The sequence below is a fragment of the Rhinoderma darwinii genome, chromosome 3 (assembly GCF_050947455.1).
Source record: "Rhinoderma darwinii isolate aRhiDar2 chromosome 3, aRhiDar2.hap1, whole genome shotgun sequence".
Lineage (NCBI taxonomy): Eukaryota > Metazoa > Chordata > Amphibia > Anura > Rhinodermatidae > Rhinoderma > Rhinoderma darwinii.
Genome location: NC_134689.1, coordinates 335,022,037 through 335,047,265, shown reverse-complemented (window position 1 = coordinate 335,047,265; position 25,229 = coordinate 335,022,037). Strand labels below are relative to the sequence as shown.

The window sequence follows — 25,229 nt, the reverse complement described above, 5'->3', positions numbered from 1 at the left end:
CAAAAACAAGTAATTTTTTTCTAAAAGGGTTTTTATTGTGCAAACGTAGGAAAACATATAAAACCTTTACATATTTGGTATCCCTGTAATCGTGCCGACCCATAGAATAAAGTTAACATGTTATTTACGCTGCATAGTAAACGGCGTAAATTTATAGCGTGAAAATCAATTCTGGAATTTCTGCTTATTTTCAATTCTCTCCTAAAATAAAGTTAATAAAAGTTAATCAATATGTTATAAGCATCTAAAAATGGTACAATTACAAAATACAACTCGTCCCGGAAAAAACAAGCCCTTATACGGCTATGTCGACGGAATAAAAAAAGAGTTACGACTCTTGGAATGCGACCGTGGAAAAACAAAAAATAATCCTTGGTCATTAACGTGCAAAATGGCCCGGTCATTAAGGGGTTAAATCAATCCTATGAATATAGTAAATTATTACGTACCTATCATATATCTAGTCATTGGTCACAGAATAATAAACACATTCCTCAGGTAAGAACATACATACATACATACATACATACATACATACATACATACATACATACATACATACATACATACATACATACATACATACATACATACATACATACTCCACCTGCGTGACGTCACTCTCCCGCCGAAAGGTGTGCCCGAAATCTAGGAAAAAGTTCTCAGAGGAAGTCCCGCCTGCAAACTTTTTCAAGATGCCGATTGGTTGGTTGCAAATCAGTCTCAACCAAGGCTAAAATCCGATTGGTCGTCGTTAGAGGAGCGGTTCAGAGTCGAGGGGAAAATATAGGGAAAGTGAGGGGAGTGAGTCCAGGAAAGAGGGACGAAAGGAGACGGACTGCAATGAACTGAGGCTGGGGCGCTCCGGTCTGTGCTAGTTACTGTAACAGGACCTACCGAGGATTGTAAGGGAGGAAAAGCAACGTCCTGCAATGAAGAGTCTAAAATCCCGGCTGAAGAAGCACGAAGTTACCATCACAGTGAGTGCAGCCTGGGTGGGACACATGGGGGTTCAGTAGGAAGTTATCTAAACCAATGGTTTATAACTTGTGGCTTTAGATATGGAGAAACTACAACTCCCAGCATTTTCTAATCGTTGACGGGCATGACATGCTGGGATTTGTGGTTTTCCTACAGCTGGGCCAAGGATCTAAACCACTCCGGGTCCTATGTATAACTTTTCATCTCCCCCTTTTTTTTTTTGTTGATGATTTAATGTAACACAATAGTGTTTGGACATGTAATGGTTAAAAAAATCTATCATTCTACTCCTATTTGTCTCAATAAACACATGACTATAAGAAATGCTCATGACTCAGGACATTGCCCGCAGCCAAACCTTCTCATTCTCCGTTTGAATGGCTGTAGGTGGAGTTGGGGCATCAGTTTCCTCTTATTGTGACCATCCTGCTTGTCATGTAGTATAACCAGCCTGGGCAATGTGACATGGTATACGGTGTGAGCATCACGTTGCATGGGTTGCTGGATGGGTGGCATCACTCTGCCATTCATGGTTGACCTGTGGGTGTATGGTTTTTATCTGTTAGGAGCGTCTGGTGACAACGCCTGCTGTCATTGTTTTCTGCTCAGCAATGCCTATAAATGTCAGTACATTGAACAGGACTCCATTTATTTTGCTATGTAGCTGACTACTAGCTGGAGAGAAGCTGATGGTTGAGACCTGGATATACATGGCTGTCCGTGCACATGGGAGGACGAATCTCCTATAAAAGACGTAGGTGCGAGTTTATGAAAGGTAGAGATCAGGCAGAAAGGTTCAGCTCCAGGAGTGATCACAAATCTTACAGGGTTGACTAATGGATCTCCATAGTTACGTAGACTCGGCAGCCCAAAGACTTGACACGATCCAACAAAGATCAGGGATTCTGTCCATGTCAAACGTCCATCAGTCACAAATACTTTACCATAAACAGAACAACGGTCATTGAGGATTAGAACAGAGGAAATGCTTGTACACGGGATCGTTTTTATCTTAGGCCTCATTCACAACCACGTTCGGTATTTGTTGCTCTATTCTGCCATAAAAGTAGAACAATGAAAATACCGTAAGCACCGGATCCGTTACATAACGGATACCATCCGGGCCTAACGGAACTGATTGACTTTAATGGGTTACGTCTGGTTTCTGCCATGGTGTTCATCGGCTATGCTAGTTTGTCTGACGGTTTTGACCGGATCTGTGACGGAGGCCCAAAACGGAGCCTACAACGCAGATTCGAACAAGGGTTTCTCTGGTTTTATGTAAATGAGGCCTTATTCACACAAACGTGTTTATACGTCCGTGCTACAGGCGTGATTTTCACACGCGTCGCACGGACCTATGTTAATGAATGGGGCCGTTCAGACTGTCAGTGAATTTCACGCAGCGTATGTGCGCTGCGTGAAACTCATGACGTCCTATATTTGTCCGTGTTTCGCGCTGCACGCACCCATTGAAGTCAATGGGTGCGTGCAAATCGCGCTGGGGACACGGAAGCACTTCCGGGTGCCGCGCGCTACAGTAGTAAAAACAATGAATTAAAACAGAAAAGCACCACGTGCTTTTCTGTTTGTAAACATAAAACCAGAGTGTCCTAATGATGCCGGCTGCGCGAAAATCACGCAGCCGAGCGCCATATGCTGCTGCCACACGGACCTTTTGCGTGCGCAAAACTGACACGTCCGTGTGAATAAGGCCTTAATCTTAAGGTGTACCTCCATTTGTGATCTTCCACTCAACCTGACATCGGTAGCGGAGAGACACTCTTGCACGCTCGGAGAGTATTGTCCACGAATCCAATTCTAATTAATAGGAGTGCAGTAGTGTCGCTCCATGACCCATGTCAGGCAGGAAATCACAAGAGAAGGTACACTTTAAAAAAGTATTCCAAAACATTTATCACTTATCTGTTGCATAGGTTGCAAATATATAATCGGTGGGGATCTGATGGCAGCGCTTGGATGGTTGTCACTCACAAAGCGTTTGGAAGGAGCGGCAGCAGGCATGCTTGACCACTGCTCCATGCAAAACTCCTGTCCACGGTTGGACGAGACACGGGTTCTAATGATCAGGGGCTCCCAGTGGTTGGTGGATAGGTGATAAATGTCTGTGGCTGGAATGCCCCTTGAATCGTTGCGTGATGAAATGTTCTCCAACTTGCTTATATATTTTGGCTCACAATTTTCAGTCTGTTTTCTGCCGGTGAATAAGAACATTCTTACTTGCATCCTGTGGCTGATAAGACATAAGGTTTTATTCATATGAACGTATTTCTCATCAGTGTTCTGTCCGTTTTAACAACGGGCAGCACACTGACCCTTGCAGTTTAATGGGGCTATTTAGGCTATGTTCACACAGAGTGGATACGCTGCATAAGAGCACACCGCATATCTTCCCTGGGCACCGCAAGGATTTACGACCGAAAAACTGCACCAAGTTGTGGTGCAGTTTTTCGGCCGGAATGTTCACTGTGGAAAACTGCACGTATATAAAAAAAACAAACACATACTTGCCCTCTGACGTCCTGCATCCTGGCCTCCTGGGAGGGCATTTTATCCCATGTGACCAACGCACTGCAGTTAAATTTCTGGGCGTTTTCTCCCGTTCATTTACGAAACGTATGGATTAGATTTGTTCAAATCTCATCCGCTTTGCTGCTACTGTATTGTGCTGCGGATTTTACTGCAACAAAATCAGTTGCGGAAAATCTGCAGTATTTACGCTACGTGTGAACGTACCCTTACGCATTTGGTATTTTTTAACAGTGCGTGTACCGTTGGCGAGAAATTAGTGTCCTATTCTGGTCCATTTTTCTGGACCAGAGTCGCCCATTGAAGTCTATGGGTGCATGGAAGAAAAACTAAATAGCTGTCTGTATGGATGAAAATCGGACACGCTTGTGTAATTACGGCCTAATACTTTTCACAGTTGAAAGTTTTCTGTAGTGTATTTACTTTAGGTAATCCTCTATGAACTTAAAGAGGCTCTGTCACCACATTATAAGTGCCCTATCTCCTATATAAGAAGATCGGCACTATAATGTAGGTGACAGTAATGCTTTTTATTTAGAAAAACGATCTATTTTTACCACGTTATGAGCAATTTTAGCTTTATGCTAATGACTTTCTTAATGGACAACTGGGTGTGTTTTACTTTAGAGGAGTGTACAGAGGAGTGCATGACGCTGACCAATCAGTGACCAATCAGCATCATACACTGCTCTTCATTCATTTAGTCAGTGCATAGGGATCCTGCTAGATCCTTATGTGCTGTCTTATACTGACACATTAACGTTACTGAAGTGTTTAGACAGTGAATAGACATTCCTTCCAGCCAGGACGGGATGTCTATTCACAATTCTGACACTTCGGTAACGTTTCTGTGGTACTTGCAGCAGAGCAAGCTTAATCTCACGAGATCACGCTGTAAATGACAGGTTACAGTGAGATTGCGCTTTGCTCTGCTTGTAAGTACCACAGAAACGTTAGCGAAGTGTCGGAGTTGTGAATAGACATCCCGTCCTGGCTGGAAGGAATGTCTATTCACTGTCAGGACACTTCAGTAACGTTAATGTGTGTGTATGTGGCTGCACATAGTGAACAACGCAGTGTCACTATGTGCTGAGTAAATGAACGGAGAGAAGTGTATGACGCTGATTGGTCACTGAGATTGGTCAGCGTCATACACTCCTCTGTACAACGCCCACTTGGTCTAAAATAAAACACGCCCTGTTGTGCATTAAGAAAGTAATTGGCATAAAGCTAAAATCGCTCCTAACGTGGTAAAAATAGATATCTTTTCTAAATAAAAAGCACTGCTGTCAACTACATTATAGCGCCCATCTCCTTATGTAGGAGATAGGGCACTTATAATGTGGTGACATTCTCTTTAAGGCCCTGTTCACACTGAGTTTTTTGGCACGGAAACCGCTCCGCAAAACGTCCAAAAACGCCAGAAAATGCCTCCCATTGATTTCAGTGGGAGTTGGACAAGTTTTTTTTACCGCGAGTAAAAAAACGCGTCGCGGTAAAAAGAAGCGACATGACCCATCTTGAGGCAGTTTCCCCCTCCAAAACCTCATTTCAGTCAGAAAGGGTAAAAAAAAAACACCTTGACGAGTTTTTGTCAAACCACTGTGCAAAAAACGTGTGGAGCAGTTTTTGCAGGAGGAACTTTCCTCTAGCAAAAAAACTCAGTGTGAACACAGCCTAAATGCCTAGACTCCAGGCTGATACATGTTTCCTACACTGAAACATTGAAGCAAACCCTCAAGACAGGAGAGGGATATTTGTGCTGCAGGTATATTTAGTTCCCTGAGTGTTGCCTAGACTGGATAGATTGTAGCAAACATGTATATGTAGTAGGTCTGCTTTCAGCTTCTGCATGTAAACAAGTGTTTTAATTGTTTTTTTTCCCCCATTCACTGACTGTAATCAGAGACCTTAAAAATGGCAATTAATTGAAGTAGAAAGTATGTTATAAAGTTATAGACGAGTGACATCATCAATTTGGAAGTCCTAGAGTGTGGAGATAAGAGGTTCCTCTGATTTCCTCTGATGTACAGGAAGTTCAGATTTTCATGACTGACTGCTGTGTCTGCACATCAAGATGTAGGAAAAAGGTCAGCGTTTTCCTTCTAATAAACTGTCCATGGGCACTGGAATGGGGGATGAGCTGCAATACCAGACATAGGAAATAGACAAAAATGGCACATTTTCTGAGGGGAAAAAAAAAAAAAAAGAGACCCTTTTTCTAGATAACCCAATTTTAGGGGAATCAGTCAGCAGTTTTGAGTCCTCAAAATTGCTGACAGCTATATAGGGGAGGTGAAGGGCGTTGTAAATGTACCTTTTGCCTCGCATGGCTGAGAAACAGACATCTGATTTCCCCCAGTGCTGTGGTCACCGGTGCCACTCTCCGCTCTGAGTAACGGCCATTAAGAAGCTTAATAGAGCCGTCACTCAATGCAGAGCGGCAGGGCCGGCAGCGTGCAGTCAAGGTTGCCAACCTGATATGTTTTGTTTTTTTTTCAAGACAACTTATCCAAAAATCCCGGACAGCATTTTTTTTGCGGACAATTTGGAAAACCACAATGAATCCTAAAGATTATAAGTAATATATGTCTATGGCTTAGAATAGTGATATGAACACATTAGTAGCATGTACAGTGACCTCTAAACCAATGATAATTGCAATCGCAATAATTGTCAAACTCATTCAACTTCAAAAAAATCACGGACCCTGGAATAAAGAACCCTTATTTTTACTGATGGTTGGCAACCCCGCATGCAGGAGCACTTGCAGATCAAGTGACCGCCTAGTGCCACTTAGGCGCTGTACTACTTTTTTGTAGGCTATTTATTTATTTATTTTTCATTAAATGATTGTATTTTGTGTTTTTGAGCAGCTTTTTTTTTATTTATAAAATTTTTTTACTTTTTAAGATGCCTCTTTTATGTATCCCTCTGAGAGCGGTTCCTGCATGTCTGACACGCAGGATTCAGCTAATAACTGTCACATCTAAGTTCAGAAGGGTAACTAAACTTTAACAAGACTTTTTACATGTCATAGTGACATGTCAGAAGTTTTGATCGGTAGGGCTCTGAGCATTTAGACTCCCACCGATCGCTAAATCGAAATGGCATAAGCGTTGGTGTGAGCGCTGTACCTCCTTGTTTTTGATCTCTTTCCTAAAAAAATCCGATCAGAAACGTAGCGGCATAGCGCTCACCACAGTGATTCTGCCGTTTCGTTTTAGCAATAGTTGGTGGTCTCAGTACTCGGACCCCCACCGATCAAAACTTCTTCTCACATGTCAAGTTTTTATTTTTTTTAAGTTTTAGTTACGCTTTAAAAACACAAAATACATACATTCAATTAAAAAAAAATTGCTTACATAGGTGTACATAGTTTTTAAACATAATTTTCTCTGTCATGCAACTTGTATGACTGAGACAAAAGGTATAGTTACAATGCTCTCTTCCTCCCCTATATCACACTGTCCGCAGTTATGAGGCTTAAAACTGCTGACAGATTCCATTTAAACGCCTTCGGCTGGTGATACTGATGTGTTTTTACCACTGTATCCTGCTGTTAACACTATCAGCTCAGCCACATCGGCATGTCAATTTCTGAGGAGGAGGGGGGGCTGCTGGACTCTTCCAGCGCTATTTCTAAATGAACGCCTCATTCATTTGACTTCATATGTAAAATTGTTCTACATCTGGGATCCCAACATATTGGGGAATGGGACAGGTTACGCTCTAAGAGGGAGCGATTAAAGAAGTTATCTGGCCTATAGAAATTCTATTTCGTGCAACCACTACGTTATGCTACTTAGGTTTCGTTCACATCTGCGCCGGGACTCCGTTCATGGGTTCCGTCTGACCTTTCCGTCAGGGGAATCCATGAACGGAATCCAAACTGAAACAAATGGAAACCACAGGTTTCTGTTTGCATCACCATTGATTTAAATGGTGACGGATCCTGTGCAAATGGTTTCTGGTTTCCACCAATGTGCAAGGGTTCTGTCGTTTTGACGTAATGAATAGCGCAGTCGACTACGTTTTTGTGTTTGTTGTCGTGTTTGTGCGGGTCTTCTTTCACACTCCAAAAACGTACTGCTATTATAATTGGCTTCCGATGAAAGTGACCCCTGTGTATGATAAGGAAATTAAATTGTGAGCCCCATTGGTGATAAGAACTGATGTGAATGGTGACAAATCATTATAGAGCTGCAGAATATGTTGGCACTACATAAGCAACAGAAATAAATAAAATAAAACATGTTTCAAGTTCAATTTTAACTCATTGAATAAATTAAAAACTATGTTTTTAATAAGTGTTTAAAAGGTTTACAAACAAAACAATGTATCATGGTGTTTTAAGCAGCTTTTTAATTGTTTTTTTTATTAAAAAATAAAAACATACAATTTCCTGGGTACATAGAATCTGTATCTTTCGCTCACAGCTGAATCTGTCAGGTCAGAGGGACTGACGGCTTCGGTGAGAGCCGGTCCTATGTATCTGTGACACGCAGGATCCACCTGTTATCGGTCACCTCTAAGTTCATGAACTAATAATAGCTGAATCCTGCTTCTATGTACCCAGGATACCTAGAAGCTGTATCAGTAAGTAGATAGATATAATAAAAAACAATTAAAAAGTTGCTTAAAACACCATGATATGTTGTTTTATTTAACCCCTTCCTGACATATACTTACATCATAGATGGGTTGGAAGTATGGAGGTGGCTCCCTGGCTCAGCACGCTCCATACAACGAAGGTGTCTGTTGTATGTTAGGGCCTATTTACATCAGCGTTGCCCTTCTGTTGAGAAAGGAAACCTTAGCTTCCTTTTGCATCACCATTGATCTCTTAATCTCAATGGAGACTGAAACGTTGCTAATGGTTTCTGTTTGTCACCGTTGTGAACGGGTCCCGTTGTTGTTTTGACAGAATCAATAGCGCAGTCGACTGTAACAAGCAGGATTGGGCCCGAGTGCGATCCCGTTTGTTTAACCCTTAGATGCCGCAGTCAATGGAGCGGGGTGACCCTCTCTGACAGCTTATCGCTCCTCCCCAAGACGTGATCACCGAGTGCCGATGGTTGGCATGGCAGCCTGGGATCCTAATAAAGGCCCCCCAGCTCTTCCATCTTTGTACTCCTATTAAAGAGGATCTGTCACTAGATTATTAATGTCCTATCGCCTAGCTAATCTAATAGGTGCTATGATGCTGATAACTACAGTGATTTTTTTTTTTTCAAAAACTGTTATTTGCCAAGTTATGAGCATTTTTCTAAATATGCTGTTGTGGCGCTAATAGCCAAATAGGAGGTGACTCTTTCTTTTCACTATGGGCGGTGTAATGTTTTCTGTATGACGCTGTCCAAGCAGGATACAGCTTCTACCCCTTCCCTGCCCAGCCACACTGTGTGATCATGTAGTATACAGCTTCCATTCCCAACTGTGTATTAAACTGGTGATATCTCCGATTGTTTCACAGCTAGAACTGCGATCCTGGTGTCATATCCACAGCCGGAGATATTGCAGTTTAAAGTGATCCCCCCCCTTCCCTCCAGCCTGAGTCTCTCACACTGTGTGAAGCCGCTTCATGCTGATAGGACAGCGCCGGAGGCTGTGAGGTAGCTCCAACTCATGAGCATCGCTGCTGTTACCTCACACTTTGCTAGTATAGCCTCATTTGCATATTTAGGAAAAAGCTCATAACTTTTAACATAATGAACGTTTTGGGACACAACTTTCACTGGCATTATCAGTGTGACCGTGAATATTAGATTAGCTAGGAGATGGGGCATTACTAAACTAGTGAGAGATCCTCTTTAACCCCTTCCCGCAAAATGACGGGTCTGGTACGTCGGCATTGCAAGTAACTTACCGCAATCTGATGTACCAGACCCGTCATGTAGTTGAAGCGGGCACAGGAGCTGTGCTCGATTCATCTTCAGCAGGTGTCAGCTGTAATATACAGCTGACATCCCGCTGCAACGGCGGCGATCGCAGTTACCTCCGATCGCTGCCGTTTAACCCCTTCAATGCGGTGGTCAATGGAGTCTGCCGCATTGAAGTGGTTGACAGAGGGAGGGTGCTCCCTATGTCCCCCCCCCCCCGCCAGAGATCGCGGGTGCCGATGATTTCTATGGCAAGCAGGAAGCCTAGTAACTGCTTCCTGGTTGGCCAGGTACGGAAACCTATTAGGTCCTGCCTGATAAATGACAGTTGCAATACACTGCACTACATTTGACAGCATATTGTAAAGGAGATCAGATATTCAAGTCCCCAAGTAAGGCTTTATTCAGACGAACGGGAAAAACGTCCGTGCAACGCGCGTGATTTGCACGCGCGTTGCACGGACCTATATTAGTCTATGGGGCCGTGCAGACACATCCGTGATTTTTACTCAGTGTGAGTCCGCTGAAAAAAAGTCACGACATATCCGTTCTTCGGGCGTTTTGCGCGAATCACGCACCCATTGAAGTCAATGGGTGCGTGAAAACCATGCATGTCGCACAGAAGCACTTCCGTGGGACAAGCGTGATTCGCGCAACAGCTGTCAAAAGGATGAATGAAAACAGAAAAGCACCACGTGCTTTTCTGTTTACAAACATCCAAATGGAGTGTCATAATGATGGCGGCTGCGCGAAAAGCACGTAGCCGCGCATCATATGCTGAGGCCACACCGAGCTGTTAAGTGGTTTTTGCGTGCGCAAAAACGCCACGCTCGTGTGAGTGAGGCCTCAGTGTTAGAAAAAAAGTGAAAATAAAAATGTTTAAGAAAAACAAATAAATAGGTTTTAGGTAATAAAAACAATCGCCCTGATAAAGTCCTTTTTAAATAATAAAAAACAAACTATACATAATCTGTATCGCCGCATTCGGAACGGCCTGACCTATAAAAAATATGACGTTATTTATTGCAGGGTGAACACTAAATTTTTTTTAATAAAAAACAATGAAAGAACAAGTACTCCAAAATGGTAGCAATAGAAACTACAGTTCGTCACGCATAAAAAAAAAATTATGGCTGTCAGAAAATGGCGACACTAAACATGATTTTTTTTATTTTTTTTTATAGAAAAGAGTATTTTTATTGTGGGAAACAAGTAAAACGTAAAAGAACAATTCAAATCTGGTATCACTGTAATCGTATCGACCAACGGAATGAAGTTAACATGTCGTTTATACTGAACGGTGAACACTGTAAAAAAAGAAGAAACAAAACAGTGCTGTTTTTTGGTTTCCACGTCTCCCAAAAAATGGACTGAAGATTGATAAAAATAAATCGCGTCTTCCCCTTAATGGAACCAATAAAAATTACAGCTCGTTCCGCAAAAAACAAGCCCTTACACAGCTCCATCAATGCAAAAATAACACGTTATGACTCTCAGAACGCAATGATGCTAAATGACGGCCCAGACTCAATTTTTAAGTCCAGTAGTTTTTCACTAAAGACCCCACCTCATCATTTGCTTTGCCCTGATGCACTCCGCCCTACCTGCATATGCCCTGATGCACTCCGCCCAGCCTGCATATGCCCTGATGCACTCCGCCCAGCCTGCATATGCCCTGATGCACTCCGCCCAGCCTGCATATGCCCTGATGCACTCCGCCCTGCCTGCATATGCCCTGATGCACTCCGCCCAGCCTGCATATGCCCTGATGCACTCCGCCCTGCCTGCATATGCCCTGATGCACTCCGCTCAGCCTGCATATGCCCTGATGCACTCCGCCCAGCCTGCATATGCCCTGATGCACTCCGCCCTGCCTGCATATGCCCTGATGTACTCCGCCCAGCCTGCATATGCCCTGATGCACTCCGCCCAGCCTGCATATGCCCTGATGCACTCCGCTCAGCCTGCATATGCCCTGATGCACTCCGCCCTACCTGCATATGCCCTGATGCACTCCGCCCAGCCTGCATATGCCCCCACATTATAAGCTGAAATACCAGTAAGACCCCAAACAAAACTACTACCAATCCAAATCTACGCTTCAAAAGCCAAATGGCGGTCCTTCTGGGCCTGGCAGTGTGCCCAAACAGCAGTTTATGACCACGTATGGGGTATTACTGTATTCTGGAGAACCCGCTTAACAATTTATGGGGTGTGTATCTCCAGCGGCACAAGTTGGGCGCAACATGTTGGTCACTGAAATGTCATATCCGTGGAAAAATTGCAATTTTCAATCTGCAACATCCACTGTGCACTAATTTCTGCAAAACTCTTGTGGGGTCAAAATTCTCACAATACCTCTAGATGAATTCCTTCACTGATGTAGTTTCCAAAATGGGGTAATTTTTTGGGGCTTTTCAATGTACTGGTACCTTAGCTCACTGCAACAAAGTATCAGAAAACACATTTTGTAAAATCTCCACTCCAAAAACCAAATTGCGGTCCTTCCCTTTTAAGCCTTGCTGTGTCTCCAAATAGCAGGTTATGACCAAATTTTGGGGTACTGCCGTACCTGGTGGAGATTGCGTTACAACTGTTGGGAGGCTTTTTCTTCTTTATCCCTTATGAAAATGAGAAAATTCAACTTTTTAGTGGGAAAAAGTTGATATAACTGTTTACGGCCTAATTCCAATAAATTAATAATAATAAATGTGTATATATATAGGCAAAAAAAAAATCACAATTTTTAAAGCTTTCTAAATAAATAGTAATTGGTATCGCCGCATCCGTAAAAGTCTGAACTATTACAATATAACATTATTTAACACGCACGGTGAACAACATAAAAAAAACCATAATGGAAAACGCAAGAATCACTGTTTTTTGGTCACCTCATCGCCCACAAAAATGGACCAAAATGTGTTTAAAAAAAAACTGCATGAACCCCAAAATGTACCATTAAAAACGATACCTTGTACCACAAAAAATAAGCCCTCATACCGCTCAGCTGAAAAATAAAAAAATATGGCGACACAATAAAATTGTTTTTTTTTTTTTTTGTTTTTTTTTTACATTTTGTTATTTCCTTGTAAAATATAAGAAAAAAAGCTATGTAAATTTGGTACCTTCGTAATTGTATTGACAAAGAAAAGTTAACATTTCATTTTAATTCCACGGCGAATGCTGTAAAAATGAAGCGCAAAAACCAATGGAGGAATCGCTGTTTTTTTGTATTTTCTACCCCATAAAGCATTTTTTTCTCGTTTACTAGCACATTATATTGTACAATGGTGCCATGGAAAACTACAACTCCTCCCGCAAAAATCAAGCCCTCCTAGGGCTATATTGATGGAAAAATAAAAGGTATTGGTTTTAGAAGGTGGGGGAGGAAAAAATTAAAATCCACAAAATGGCTGTGGCAGAAAGAGGTTAAAAAAGAAAAAAAAAAGTGTTCACAAATCCTTTAATAGAAAAACCAATTCACCTTCTGTATTCTCTTCATAAGAAAACCCCTCTGTGCGCCCCTGTATGAGATTAGAGACCCGGGGTCCAGTATGTTCTGTATTTGTGAGCCTTTGCGTGTTTGCACTTGTTTTGCTTGAGAGAGACTATAATGTAGAGCCATTAATGAATAAAAACTGTGGTCTGCGTTTCGGCGGGCTTTTCTATTGGTATCGCTTTAGGGGACCCGGCCCTGTGAACGGCTATGTACTGTTCAGTATATGACCACTGACTTGCGGTGCTGCTCATCTCCTTTCCTATTCTCTTTGGTCTCTCCTTATTTTCATGGCTTTCTTTTTTAATGTTTTTGTTTTTTTCAGCTTTCACAGAAGAGATTCCCCTCCGCACTTCTGTTCGTTCTTTATCCGTCTTAACGCTGTGTTGATGGGTTTATTCCAGAATCACATCCCACTTTCAGGGTCCTGTCTCCCACATATATCCAAGAACCTTTTGCGTTCTTTAGATTCCAGCTGCAGGGTGTGTGTATCTGGGGTGGGAGCTGTTATTCTTTCTAGTCGTCTTTTCCTGGAGATTTTTATTTTATTTGCAAGATTAAATTCCTCACCATGACAAGCTGATAAAATCCAGATGTTAAACCACCTGATGCTGCATTTCATGACACTGAGCTCACGGGTTATGCCGGATGGGAGGTGGAGAGGGATAAATTAAATGTTATATCAAGGCTCTGATTGGGGGATCAGCAGAAGCACACTGACCTCCATATAATAACTTTTTGGTTCTTTTTGGTCTACCACACCCTGACCTTACAGCAGGGCTGGACGCATCCCAGGAGATGTAGTTACTGTGCTTAGAAATTTGCTGATCGAGCCTAGAGCTAGCCATACACATTAAAAAGAAAAGTTATTTTTACCAACTCCCCCAAAAACATGCACACTTGGCTCAGACCAGCGTGTATGTTTATGCCAATGGGAAGAAGAGAATAACCGCAGCCAGACCCATGGGATGAAAGGGTCAGGAATGTTGAAATCCAATATGCCCCATCCCTCTTTCCTGGGTGGCCTTCATACGCATTAGATGGTCAGCTGGTTCGGCAGAGTTCTTTAAAGTGGCCAATCGGGGATGTGAATTTTTTTTTTTTCCGTTGGTGCTGGAAATTATATAAATAAGGCAAAAAAGCAAACTTTGCTCCTGGCGATCCAACGATGTTGGTCCGACTGTCTCGGTGGTTGTTTACATGCATGTAGCATGTGACTGCTGCAGCCAATCAGAGGGCTCAGCAGTCATGTGTTGTATTTTTGGCATTATTCCAGAAATACTATTTGTCGCCACTGAGCTCCTCTGGTTGCAGTGGTCACATGCTATGTGCATGTAAACAACCATAGAGAGTGCCGCCAAAGCCTCAGCCATGGATCACTGGTGGCAAGCATAGGTAAGTCCTGATTTTTTTTTATTTTTATTTATTTAATTTCCAGCCCTTACTAAAAAAAATTCACATCCCGGATAACCCCTTTAACTTTTTGTATGGTTTTCTATTGATGAAAATAAAGTTCTTATTACCTAGCCACTGAAAAAAGCAAATTGAATTTCCTCCTAAAGTTTGCACTATTTGTCCATCCTTGCCGTAGTGTAGTATAGTACTGGTTTGCAGCCACTGTTATATAGCACTCCCCATACAAACAGATCAAAGTTGGCCAAATCCTCTAAGGCTTCGTTCACATCTGCGTCAGGGTCCCGTTCTGACGTTCCGTTAGAGCTTCCCGTCCGAACGGGACCCTGACTGAAACAATAGGTTTCCATTTGCATCACCATTGATTTCAATAATGACGGATCCGGTGCCAATGTTTTCCATTTGTCTCAGTTATGCAAGAGTTCTGTCGTTTTGACGAACTTCGTACCGTAGTCAACTATGCTATTCAATGGTGATGCAAACAGAAACCTATGGTTTCACTCAGGGTCCCTTTCTGACGGGAAGCTCAGACAGGATGTCAGAACTGGACCTTGAGGCAGATGTGAACGAAGCCTAAGTTAAGCGCATATTTACAGTGAGGTCAGTGGGAGCCAACAGCTATGGTCTTTAATTTTTATGGCCACCTTAAGATTTCTATAAGGGCCCCATGGACACAGTAAATCCCGGTGCGTGGTATCTGTAGGGCGACACTGAGTCTTTATGGTTAAGCATTGGGGAACTGTAGGCATTCCATCTGCTGCCACATTGTATCACTGTAATACAGATTGATCATACCACAATTTTTTTTATTTTTTTTCATATGGTACATGAGCGCAGAAAAACCTCTCTAAAATTGAAAGCATACGGAGATACAGTATAGGTGCATAGATTATGTATGGTTGCCATATTATTAGGGCCAAGTGCATGAGCCCTTACTGTCTCTATTACTCCTGGACCTTGTCCGTGTGTCCTCTCTGCAGGTAATGTTACTGTTGTGACGCATGGTCATTTTTGCCATGCACTTGCTGAGTGTTGGCATTTCCTTCCCTGGGTGGCATCATGGACCGGACATTCCACGCTCAGCAGACAGAACATGATCTCTAGGATTAGGAATTGCTGTTGTATCTGTTGCCTCCAATGTGAAAAGTACACGCTCACAATTCTTATTATTTTAAATACAGCTTGCATTTTCTTTGATCGTTTACATGTATGAGTTACTCAGGACTTATTTTTATTGCAATTGGTTTATAAGGTTTTGATGTTAACTGGATCTTGCAAACTGAAAGAGTCTTCCCACCTTAAGAAGTAGACTGAAGGACAGGGTAACCATAAAGGACAAAGAGCCAAGAGTGCAAAGTAAAGAATGTCTGTTAGAGTATGTTCATGCGCAGTGGAAAATTATGACATGGTATGATGTTACATTTTCACTTCAAAGGGTGAAAACCGAAGCAAAAATCCAGAAGAAATCTGCAACAAAGGATACGTAGGGTTGCCACCCAGCCGGTAAACCACCAGTGCAGCCAGTATTTACACTGAGAGGCCAGTAAAAGTAAAATATTGTTACCACCAATAGCAACGGCCAGTAACTTCGCATATTAAGGGAGTGTGAGCAGTTGGGTTACTTTGTATTTGGATTGGATACTCCTCTTGTGCTAATCTGCCCAGCCCTAGGACTGTCAGCAGCGTCCGGACTAGATCAAGTGAGAGATTGGCAGGAGAATGCAGCGGGCAAGGCAGCAGAGAGCTAGAAAATCTCACATTCGGCGGCCAGACACTTCCAGCCTGCGCAGCCCCGAGAGTCAAGGGAGTAACTGTCTGTCTGAGGCTCCAAAACCTGGCACAAAATCGACACGAGTAAATACATCCTGGCTGGTATTTTTGGATGGAAAAGGTGGCAACCAACGAGATGCTGTGGAGTTGAAAGATCCACGACGTACCTCTTTTTAAAATATGCGCATATTTATTTTTCCGCTGTATGTGAAGAGGGTTTTGTGAAATCGTACTACCTAGAATTGTACTTTCATTTTATTATCGGAGCCAAATCCCAACTGCAAATCCACCATGTCTAAGGGTACTTTTACACAGCCCGACGTGGGCCATGTAAACGAGCGCCGATAAACGAGACAGCTCGTTGGTCGGCACTCAATTGCTCCTTTCACAAGGAGCTATGTTAGGGGACGAGCACTCGTTACTCCGATCGCTCATCATCATACATTTCTATCATGTCGGTTGCACATCTCCCTGTTTACACAGGGAGATGTCCTGCCTACAACGATAATATTTAACCCCCTAACGACCGGCGTATAGTGTTTTTACGTCGGCCGTTCAGGGTAGATCTCCTGAAGCGCCGCCTTTTCACGTCGGCACTTCAGAAGAACTTTCCCCGCATCGTGCGGGGCGCTGCTGAAGCCCGGGCTATTAGAAACCGTGGTCTCCGATCATATTTAACCCCTCAGATGTTAGCGCCGCATCGGAGTGATTTTAGAGGGAGGGGGCTCCCTCTCTCATCCCACTGGCATCCCTGCATGCATCAAAGGCCCCCAGGTCTGCCTTTAGTAATTGCCTGTTAGTCCATGCCAGAGGCATGACCTAACAGATACCTGTCTGTTTTACACTGACCGGCAATAATACACTGCAATACAGAAGTATTGCAGTGTATTATAATAGCGATCAAAAGTTTGCACAGTAATGGGACTAAAAAAAAAAAAAGTTAGTTTGAAATAAATGTCCCAAGTATAAAAAGCCCACTTTTTCCTCTTACAAAATACTTTATTATGAAAAAAAGTTACTCATATTTGGTATCGCCGCGTCCGTAACGAACCCAGCTATAAAACGATTACATTATTTAACCCGCACGGTGAACGCCGTAAAAAATATAATAAAAAAAACCACGCCAGAATTGCTGATTTCTGTTCTACCTGCCTTCAAAAGAATTTGATAAAAAGTGATTAAACCATCGCATCTACTCCAAAATGGTACGAATAAAAACTACAAGTCGTTCCGCAAAAAAAAAAAAAGCCCTCATACAGCTGCATCAGTCAAAAAAGAAAAAAGTTATGGCGTAAAATTAAGTCGGAAAAAATGGCGAAATTTCAGGTTTTTTTTCCAGTACCCCACTAAAAAATTATTAAAAAGTTAATCAATAAATATGTACCCCAAAATGGTGCTATTATAAAATACAACTTGTCCCGCAAAAAAAAAGTCCTTTATACAGCTATGTCGCGCAAAAATAAAAAAGTTATAGATCTTTGAATGAGAAAATGGAAAAACTTAAAAAATTGCTCGGTCATTAAGGTTTAAAATACCTTCGGTATTAAGGGGTTAAAGCTTTTAAAACAATACAACCACCCGATGAACGAGCTTGAATTGGCCGGTGTAAAAGGACCTTAAAGAGACTGTCTCCACATTATAAATCCCGACACTTCCTTAACGTTTCTGTGGTACTTACAGCAGAGCAAGCGTAATCTCGTGAAATCACGCTGTAAATGACCGGTTACAGCAAGATTACGCTTTGCCAGAGGCGTAGCTAGGTTCTCCTGCACCCGGGACAAAGATTCAGATTGGCGCCCCCCCCCAACTTATTTCCCGACATCTCCTCCCCCTCGCCATGTTTGCTTTCTCTACCAATCAATGAGATGTAATTGTTTTTCACAATTTTTTGAATGTAACTCGAGTATAAAAGCATCTCTACATTTTACAAGCGATATAGTTCTATAATGTAATTAACATGAAAATAAATTAAAGAGGCCACACACAGCCCCCTGTAGATAGTGCCACACACAGCCCGCTGCCCCTTTTGTAAATAGCGCCACATTTCCCCCCTCTTGTAAATAGTGCCACACTCCCCCCCCCCCCTTGTAAATAGCACCACACTGTGAACAGACCGATGAGCGGTAGCCTACCGCCACCACACTCCGCTCTGCCTGGTGTGACTTACCGGAGGAGCAGAAGAGGTTATGCTGCGCAGGCAGCGGCGGAGTTTCTTCTGACTTGGGTCGGTGACAGCCAGGGCCGGCCTTAGCTCGGATGGCGCCCTGTGCGGGACTCTCTATTGCCGCCCCCTACACAAACCAAAAATTAACCACATATATGGACACGCTGGAACACGCATACATAAAGACAGATATTTAGACATACAGGCAAATATACATACACACATCTGGAATATATACATACAGGTAAATATATAGACGTACAGACACATATACGCACACATACACCGGCAGATAAATACACAGTCAGGAACATATACAAATACATAAAAGGCACATTCAGAAACAGACCCATATATACCCACACAGGCACATATGTACACAGCACAGATAATGTAGTAGATGTTACTTGCAGTCCTATGTAAAGCCACAAATAACACACTGATAACTCCCTGAGTACAGATAATGTAGTAGATGTTACATGCAGTCCTATGTAACACCACAGATAACACACAGTGATAACTCTCTAAATACAGATGGTAGTGTTACCTGCAGTTCTGTGTAAGACCACAGATAACAGTGATAACTCTCTGAGTACAGATAATGTAGTAGATATAAGAGACAAACACATGCAGAGACACAGACCGACACACACAGTAACATATACACATACTAAGACAGAGACACACTGTATACACACTACACACACATATACACAGAGACACTCACCATGTCTCCTTGCTGACCGGTCAGGACGGGCTGTGGGCGGAGCTTCCTCTTCTGCTCGTCGCTGTGTAACAGCAGAGCACAGAGTAGAGGCAGATGCTGGGAGGATGCAGCACGGGAGTGGACCTGTCCCCTGACCTGAGTCATCTGACCTCATGTCACTGACAGGTCAGGTGACAGGTCAGGTGACTGGACTGGTCCACTCCCTGGCTGTCACAGAACCCAGTCAGAACGCCGCTGTGTAAACATACGGGGCGCCTATCGGCAGCGATCAGCTGCTCTTCGGCACCCCCCCCTCCCTTGCGCCCGGGGCACATGCCCTGTTTGCCCCCCCAGCTACGCCCCTTGCTTTGCTCTGCTGTAAGTCCCACGCAAACATTAACGAAGTGCCGGGATTGTGAATAGACATCCCGTGGAATGTCTATTCACTGTCTGAACACTTAAGTAACGTTAATGTGTCCGTATAAGACAGCACATACTGATCTAGCAGGATCCCTATGCACTAACTAAATGAATGGAGAGAAGTGTATGACGCTGATTGGTCAGCGTCATACACTCCTCTGTACAACGCCCACTTGGTCTAAAGTAAAAACACGCCCAGTTGGGCATTAAGAAAGTAATTAGCATAAAGCTAAAATCGCTAATAACGTGGTGAAAATAAAAACCACTGCTGTAATCTACGTTACAGCGCCGATCACATTATGTAGGAGATAGGGCACTTATAATGTGGTGACAGCCTCTTTAAACAAGGTCTATGTGTTAGCAACGGATCTGTGCTTGAGGCCTATCTGTACGGCCGCACATGGCTTCCATGGACGCACAGAACCGTTAAAATAACGAATGTATGCATGGCCCCATAGAAATTAAAGGGTTAAAAAAACAGATGGCACATTAAAGCATTTCACTGAAGTGTGCTTGAGGCCTTATCTATCTTTTCAATATGTGTTTGTGCAACTGCAATATTAACTCATTATTGGCATGTCTAACGATCGCGTCGCTTTAAAGGGGTTCTCCACTTTGGACAATCCCTACATGTTAGAAATGTCCCTTGACTAGAAGGCCCTGCTCACATATGCGTTGGAGGCTCCATTAGGTGCCCCTGTTGCAGATTTTGTCCAGGAATGTGACCGAAACCATGACTGAAAGCCGACGGAACCCATTAAAATCAATGGTTGGCATGTACATTATTTGACGGATCTGGTGCCTCCATTATTTGTGTTATTCTTTACCTAGGAACAGGACGATGGGAAAAGCGATGAAGATGTGAAAAGAGCCTAAGCTGATCTCATCGACATGTTGCTGAACACTTTTTGCACGAAAATCAGAGCATTCTGCAGCTTTTTAAATCTGTTGCATGCGCATTCAGATGTTCACAGCGGATTTCACCCTCTTCAATGTAGAACGGGTGAAATATGCAGCTACATTTTTCAGCAAAATTCGCAACGAATCTTCTACATTTGGGGGTACCCCATAGTTCAGACGATGGATTTTTTTCACATGAAAATTACATAGCTGATTTGCCCGAGAATCCGTAGGCTAGACCCTCCGGTTTCTGCCAGGTTTTGTAGTATAAACTGCAGCAGATTCATGCACAGTTTTCAATTCCGTGGGTAAAACTCTGCTTTGAATGAACAATGGAGTGGTTTGCCATTGAACGCAATGGAACGCTTTTTCAATGGTAATGGGTTGCCTGTGTAATGCGGGACAGGACAAGTCCTCCAGAGTGAAATTTCTGCAGTAATTCCGCAAAAACTAGCAGGATTTCCACTGTGGAAAAACCGCACCATTTCCTGTGTTTTTTACTGCAGAAAATGAAGCGAATTTTGCTGCTTTTGTTTTTCTCAATGTTGGGAGATGGTGACATCTCCTCCTGGAAAAACACAGCAATTCAGTCCACTTTCCGCAGCAGGAATTGACATGTTGCGGTATGAAAAATACGGTCAAATCTTATGCAGTGTGTGTGGATTAGATTTGTTAAATCTCACCCACTTGGCTGCTACTGTATTATGCTGCGTATTTTTCGTCCGCAATTCCAGACGGAAAATACGCAGCCTTTCTTCTACGTGTGGACAAGCCCTAATAGATGAGAATTCTGAACATGGATCCCCCAATATTAACTGAGTATATGAATATTTTTTTTATTTAAAAAGCAAAAAACAGACCGCCCCTTTTTAAAGGCTGTGTAACCTACTTACTTGAAGTCGCTGTAGATCATCTGTCTTCATCTCTAGTGAGATGGAGATATTTTTAGAGTGTTCTAATCTAGACAGGAAGATCTTGGATGATATCTGTTATAGAAAGGCCAGTCGATCGTTTGAAGGGAGAGGAACATCAACCTTGTCTACATATGGATTTTTATAGAATGCTGGTATGTACACTTTGTTGCTGAATGACCTATAGCGAGTCTAAAACATGCTTTAATGCCAGCTACTACATATAGAGGTACAGATAACCTAAAATACGTGCTATAAGTTTCCATTGAACAACAAAAATGTTTTGGGGCATCATAGTTACATAGTTACATAGTCTTGCTATTCTTGTTCTGCGTAAGGGTATGTTCACACGGCCTATTTACGGACGTAATTCGGGCGTTTGTGCCCCGAATTACGTCCGAAAATAGCGCTGACAAACATCTGCCCAATGGGCAATGGGCAGACGTTTGTCTGTTCACACGAGGCGTAATTTACGCGCCGCTGTCAAATGACGGCGCGTAAATAGACGCCCGCGTAGAAGAAGTGACCTGTCACTTCTTTGGCTGTAATTGGAGCTGTTATTCATTGACTCCAATGAATAGCAGCGCCAATTACGTCCGTAATTGACGCGGCGTTCAAGCGCCTGCACATGCCGCTACGACTGAAATTACGGGGATGTTTTCAGGCTGAAACATCCCCGTAATTTCAGCCGTAACGGACGCCCTCGTGTGAACATACCCTAATGCTGCATTGGTGTGCCTTGTTACTGTAGGTTCACGCATGGCAGATTTGTTGCAGAATTGTCTGCAAATCTTTCTAAAATCTGCTCCATCTGAATAATGCTGTTTCTAACGTGCGTGGATTTTTCAGAACCCCATTTAGATTAATGGAACTGCTACAGAAATTTCTGCAACAAATTTGTTGCGTGTGACCATACCCTTTACAGCAGTGCAAAAATTAAGTTCCTCCTGATTTAACAATGGCTTTGTAGTCGGCAAATGTAAGTTCTTGAATCTCCAGAATATTATAATATATATACAACTGACTTTACTCTGGGTAGTGTAGGAACATCTGCACAGTAAGGGTCAGCGAGCAGGATCGTTGCGGCTAATGTACTTTATTGTAGCTTGGTTATATTCAAATTATTTCTTGTATGACTACCCGTAGACGGCTCATTTTACTAACACACAAGCATCCAAATATGATATTCTGATTAAAGTATTAATACATAATATTTATTTTCTGTTACTTGGCAAATCTAATCTACAGCCCATACCACTAAGCTCCAAGTGCTAAATATACACAAATCAAAGAAATCCATCATCAGAAAGTGACCTACTGTTTTTATGTTAAACAATTGTTGTGTTTTTGTTTTTTTTAATATAATTTTCAATAATACTATGGGGAAAAAAAATCTGCCCTCCATGCCCTCACAATAGGCTAACATTTCCTGACCTGTTTAATCTGCTGTGTCCTTTGGGGCAGGGTCAGAAGTCATCTCATTATCATTAGTGAATGATACAGTCTATATTATATTATGAAGGCAGATAACACAGAAACACACTATTGACAATAGGTAATGCAGACAGCATCCTCCTTCTACCTGCACAGTGACCTGTGCATGTGCTATAGAGCATGCCCACAACACTCACTCAGAAGTCAATAAGCCATTTTCAGACTTGGTTTACTTGTGTCTTGGGGCCTGTTGTAAGGCAAATCTCTGTAGATTGCAATATAAAAACAGATTCAAAATATATACAGATTATTTTGTTTTCAAATCGGTAAAAAAAATTAGTTGATACATTTCCTTTTAATAAAAAATAACAGATCAGTCAGCAGCAGCAGCAGCAGCTTGCTGACTGCAGGTTGTAACAGGAGTTTTTGTTTTTTTATTTCCTACACTGCACAAAGGAAAAACAGACGGAAAAATAAGTGAAAACAGCAGCAACGGGAAATGGTATATTACAAACATGATGGATATTATAATCGGTTACGCTATTCATGATACACAATCACTCTTATTAATGTGATTACATAGGACAAATAAATCTGTTACATTTATGTAAATGTCTTAGTTGATGTCTTGTATTCATCTGTCACCAGTCACAGATTTTAGAACGATATTTCCGTCTCCGACAACTTGGTGGTAGCTGAGCTGTGAGGTCATGTTTTCTATCCTATACGGACAAGTAAGATTTCTGGTTGCAAGTGCAATTCGTGAATAATGTGATCGAACAGCAGGAAGACTGCAGGTGTCAAGGGGTCTCGTAAGCACAAAATTACTAGTTTGTCACGGTGTTAAATGGTTGTCACAAAGTTTGTTATACCGGCCAGTCAGGAAAAATGTCCTGAACCTTCACATACACCACTATTGTATAATAACGCCATTTATATGACGTCTTTACTGTTACTGCGAAAAATCGTCCTAGTGTCTCTGCTGGGACTTGACTTGGAAGTCTCTTATACTCTTGAGCATTTGAAATTGAGACTTTCAGCTAGAGAATATGAATTGCTATAGCAAAATGTCAGCTCATACTGGGACGTGGAGATATGTGTGTAATACTAACCCACAACAATGTACTGTCGCGTCCACTTTCTGTCTATTCTTAGTGCCTGTGTAACTCTACACATGAGCGCTGTTACTGGAGATTTAGCAAAATTATATAGTGTGTGTTTTATGTGTAGGTAAATGCACAGCTAGTAACCACCAGCTGTTGGGAAATGACAACTCCCAGCATGCTTTGACATGTGCAAAAGACTTGGGCACCCACCCTAATTTTATGTTTTATGCATGAGTGGCATTATCCAGACATATATCTTCCTAAATAATTAATATGTTACTCTCTTTAACGATAAACAAATCTCTCTAGCATATAAGAAATATATTAAGTTTTTATATTAAAACTGATCTGTCATCAGTATATGGTGATTTTTTTTTTACAGTATGTTTTAAAGAGGCTCTGTCACCACGTTACAAGTGGCCTATATTGTACATGATCGGCGCTTTAATGTAGATAACAGCAGTGTTTTTTATTTAGAAAAACAATCATTTTTGACGGAGTTATGACCTATTTTAGCTTTATGCTAAGGAGTTTCTTAATGGATAACTGGGCGTGTTTTACTTTTTTACCAAGTGGGCGTTTTACAGAGGAGTGTATGACGCTGACCAATCAGTGACCAATCAGCGTCATACACTTCTCCCCATTCATTTACACAGCACATAGCGATATAGCTATATCGCTATGTGCAGCCACATACACAAAAACAGTGTCCTGACAGTGAATATACATTACCTCCAGCCAGGATGTGATAGGTATTCATTCTCCTGACCACTTCTGTAGTGTCTCTGTGATTTACAGCACAGCGAGTTCTCGCTGTGAATGACCGCTTACAGCGTAATCTTGCGAGACTACGCCTGCTATGCTGTAACTCACAGAGACGCTACAGAAGTGGTCAGGAGAATGAATACACCTCATGTCCTGGCTGGAGGTAATGTATATTCATTGTCATGACACATGAGTAGCGTTCTAGTGTGTTTATGTGGCTGCACGTAGCGATATGGCTATATCGCTAGTGCTGTGTAAATTAATGGAGAGAAGTGTATGATGCGGATTGGTCAGCGTCATACACACCTCTGTATAACGCCCACTTGGTCATATAGTAAAACACGCCCAGTTGTCCATTGAGAAACTCATTAGCATCAAGCTAATATAGATCATAACTGTCAAAAATGATGATTTTTTTCTAAATAAAAAAAACTGCTGTAATCTACATTACAGCGCCGATCACATTATGTACAACATAGGCCACTTATAATGTGGTGACAGAGCCTCTTTAAAACATACTGTAAAAAAATCACCATATACTGATGAGAGATCAGTTTCAATATAAAAACGTAATCTATTTCTTATATGTTAGAGCGATTTGTTTATCGTTAAAGAGAGTAACATATTAATTATTTAGGAAGATATAAAATTAGGGTGGGTGCCCAAGTCTTTTGCACATGTCAAAGCATGCTGGAAGTTGTCATTTCCCAACAGCTGGTGGTTACTAGCTG

At 42.1% G+C, this 25,229-nt stretch overlaps 1 protein-coding gene across 2 annotated transcripts in view; it reads left to right on the top strand.

Annotated features, from left to right (window-relative positions):
* Positions 1 to 791: 791 nt before the first annotated feature.
* The window catches only part of UACA (uveal autoantigen with coiled-coil domains and ankyrin repeats), a 92,997-nt gene continuing 68,559 nt past the window's right edge, over positions 792 to 25,229 (top strand). For both annotated transcript variants that reach the window (XM_075858364.1, XM_075858362.1), the window contains exon 1: positions 792 to 980. In XM_075858364.1, coding sequence (XP_075714479.1) covers positions 933 to 980 — 48 coding nt within the window. In that variant the 5' untranslated portion in view covers positions 792 to 932. The remainder of the gene's footprint in view (positions 981 to 25,229) is intronic.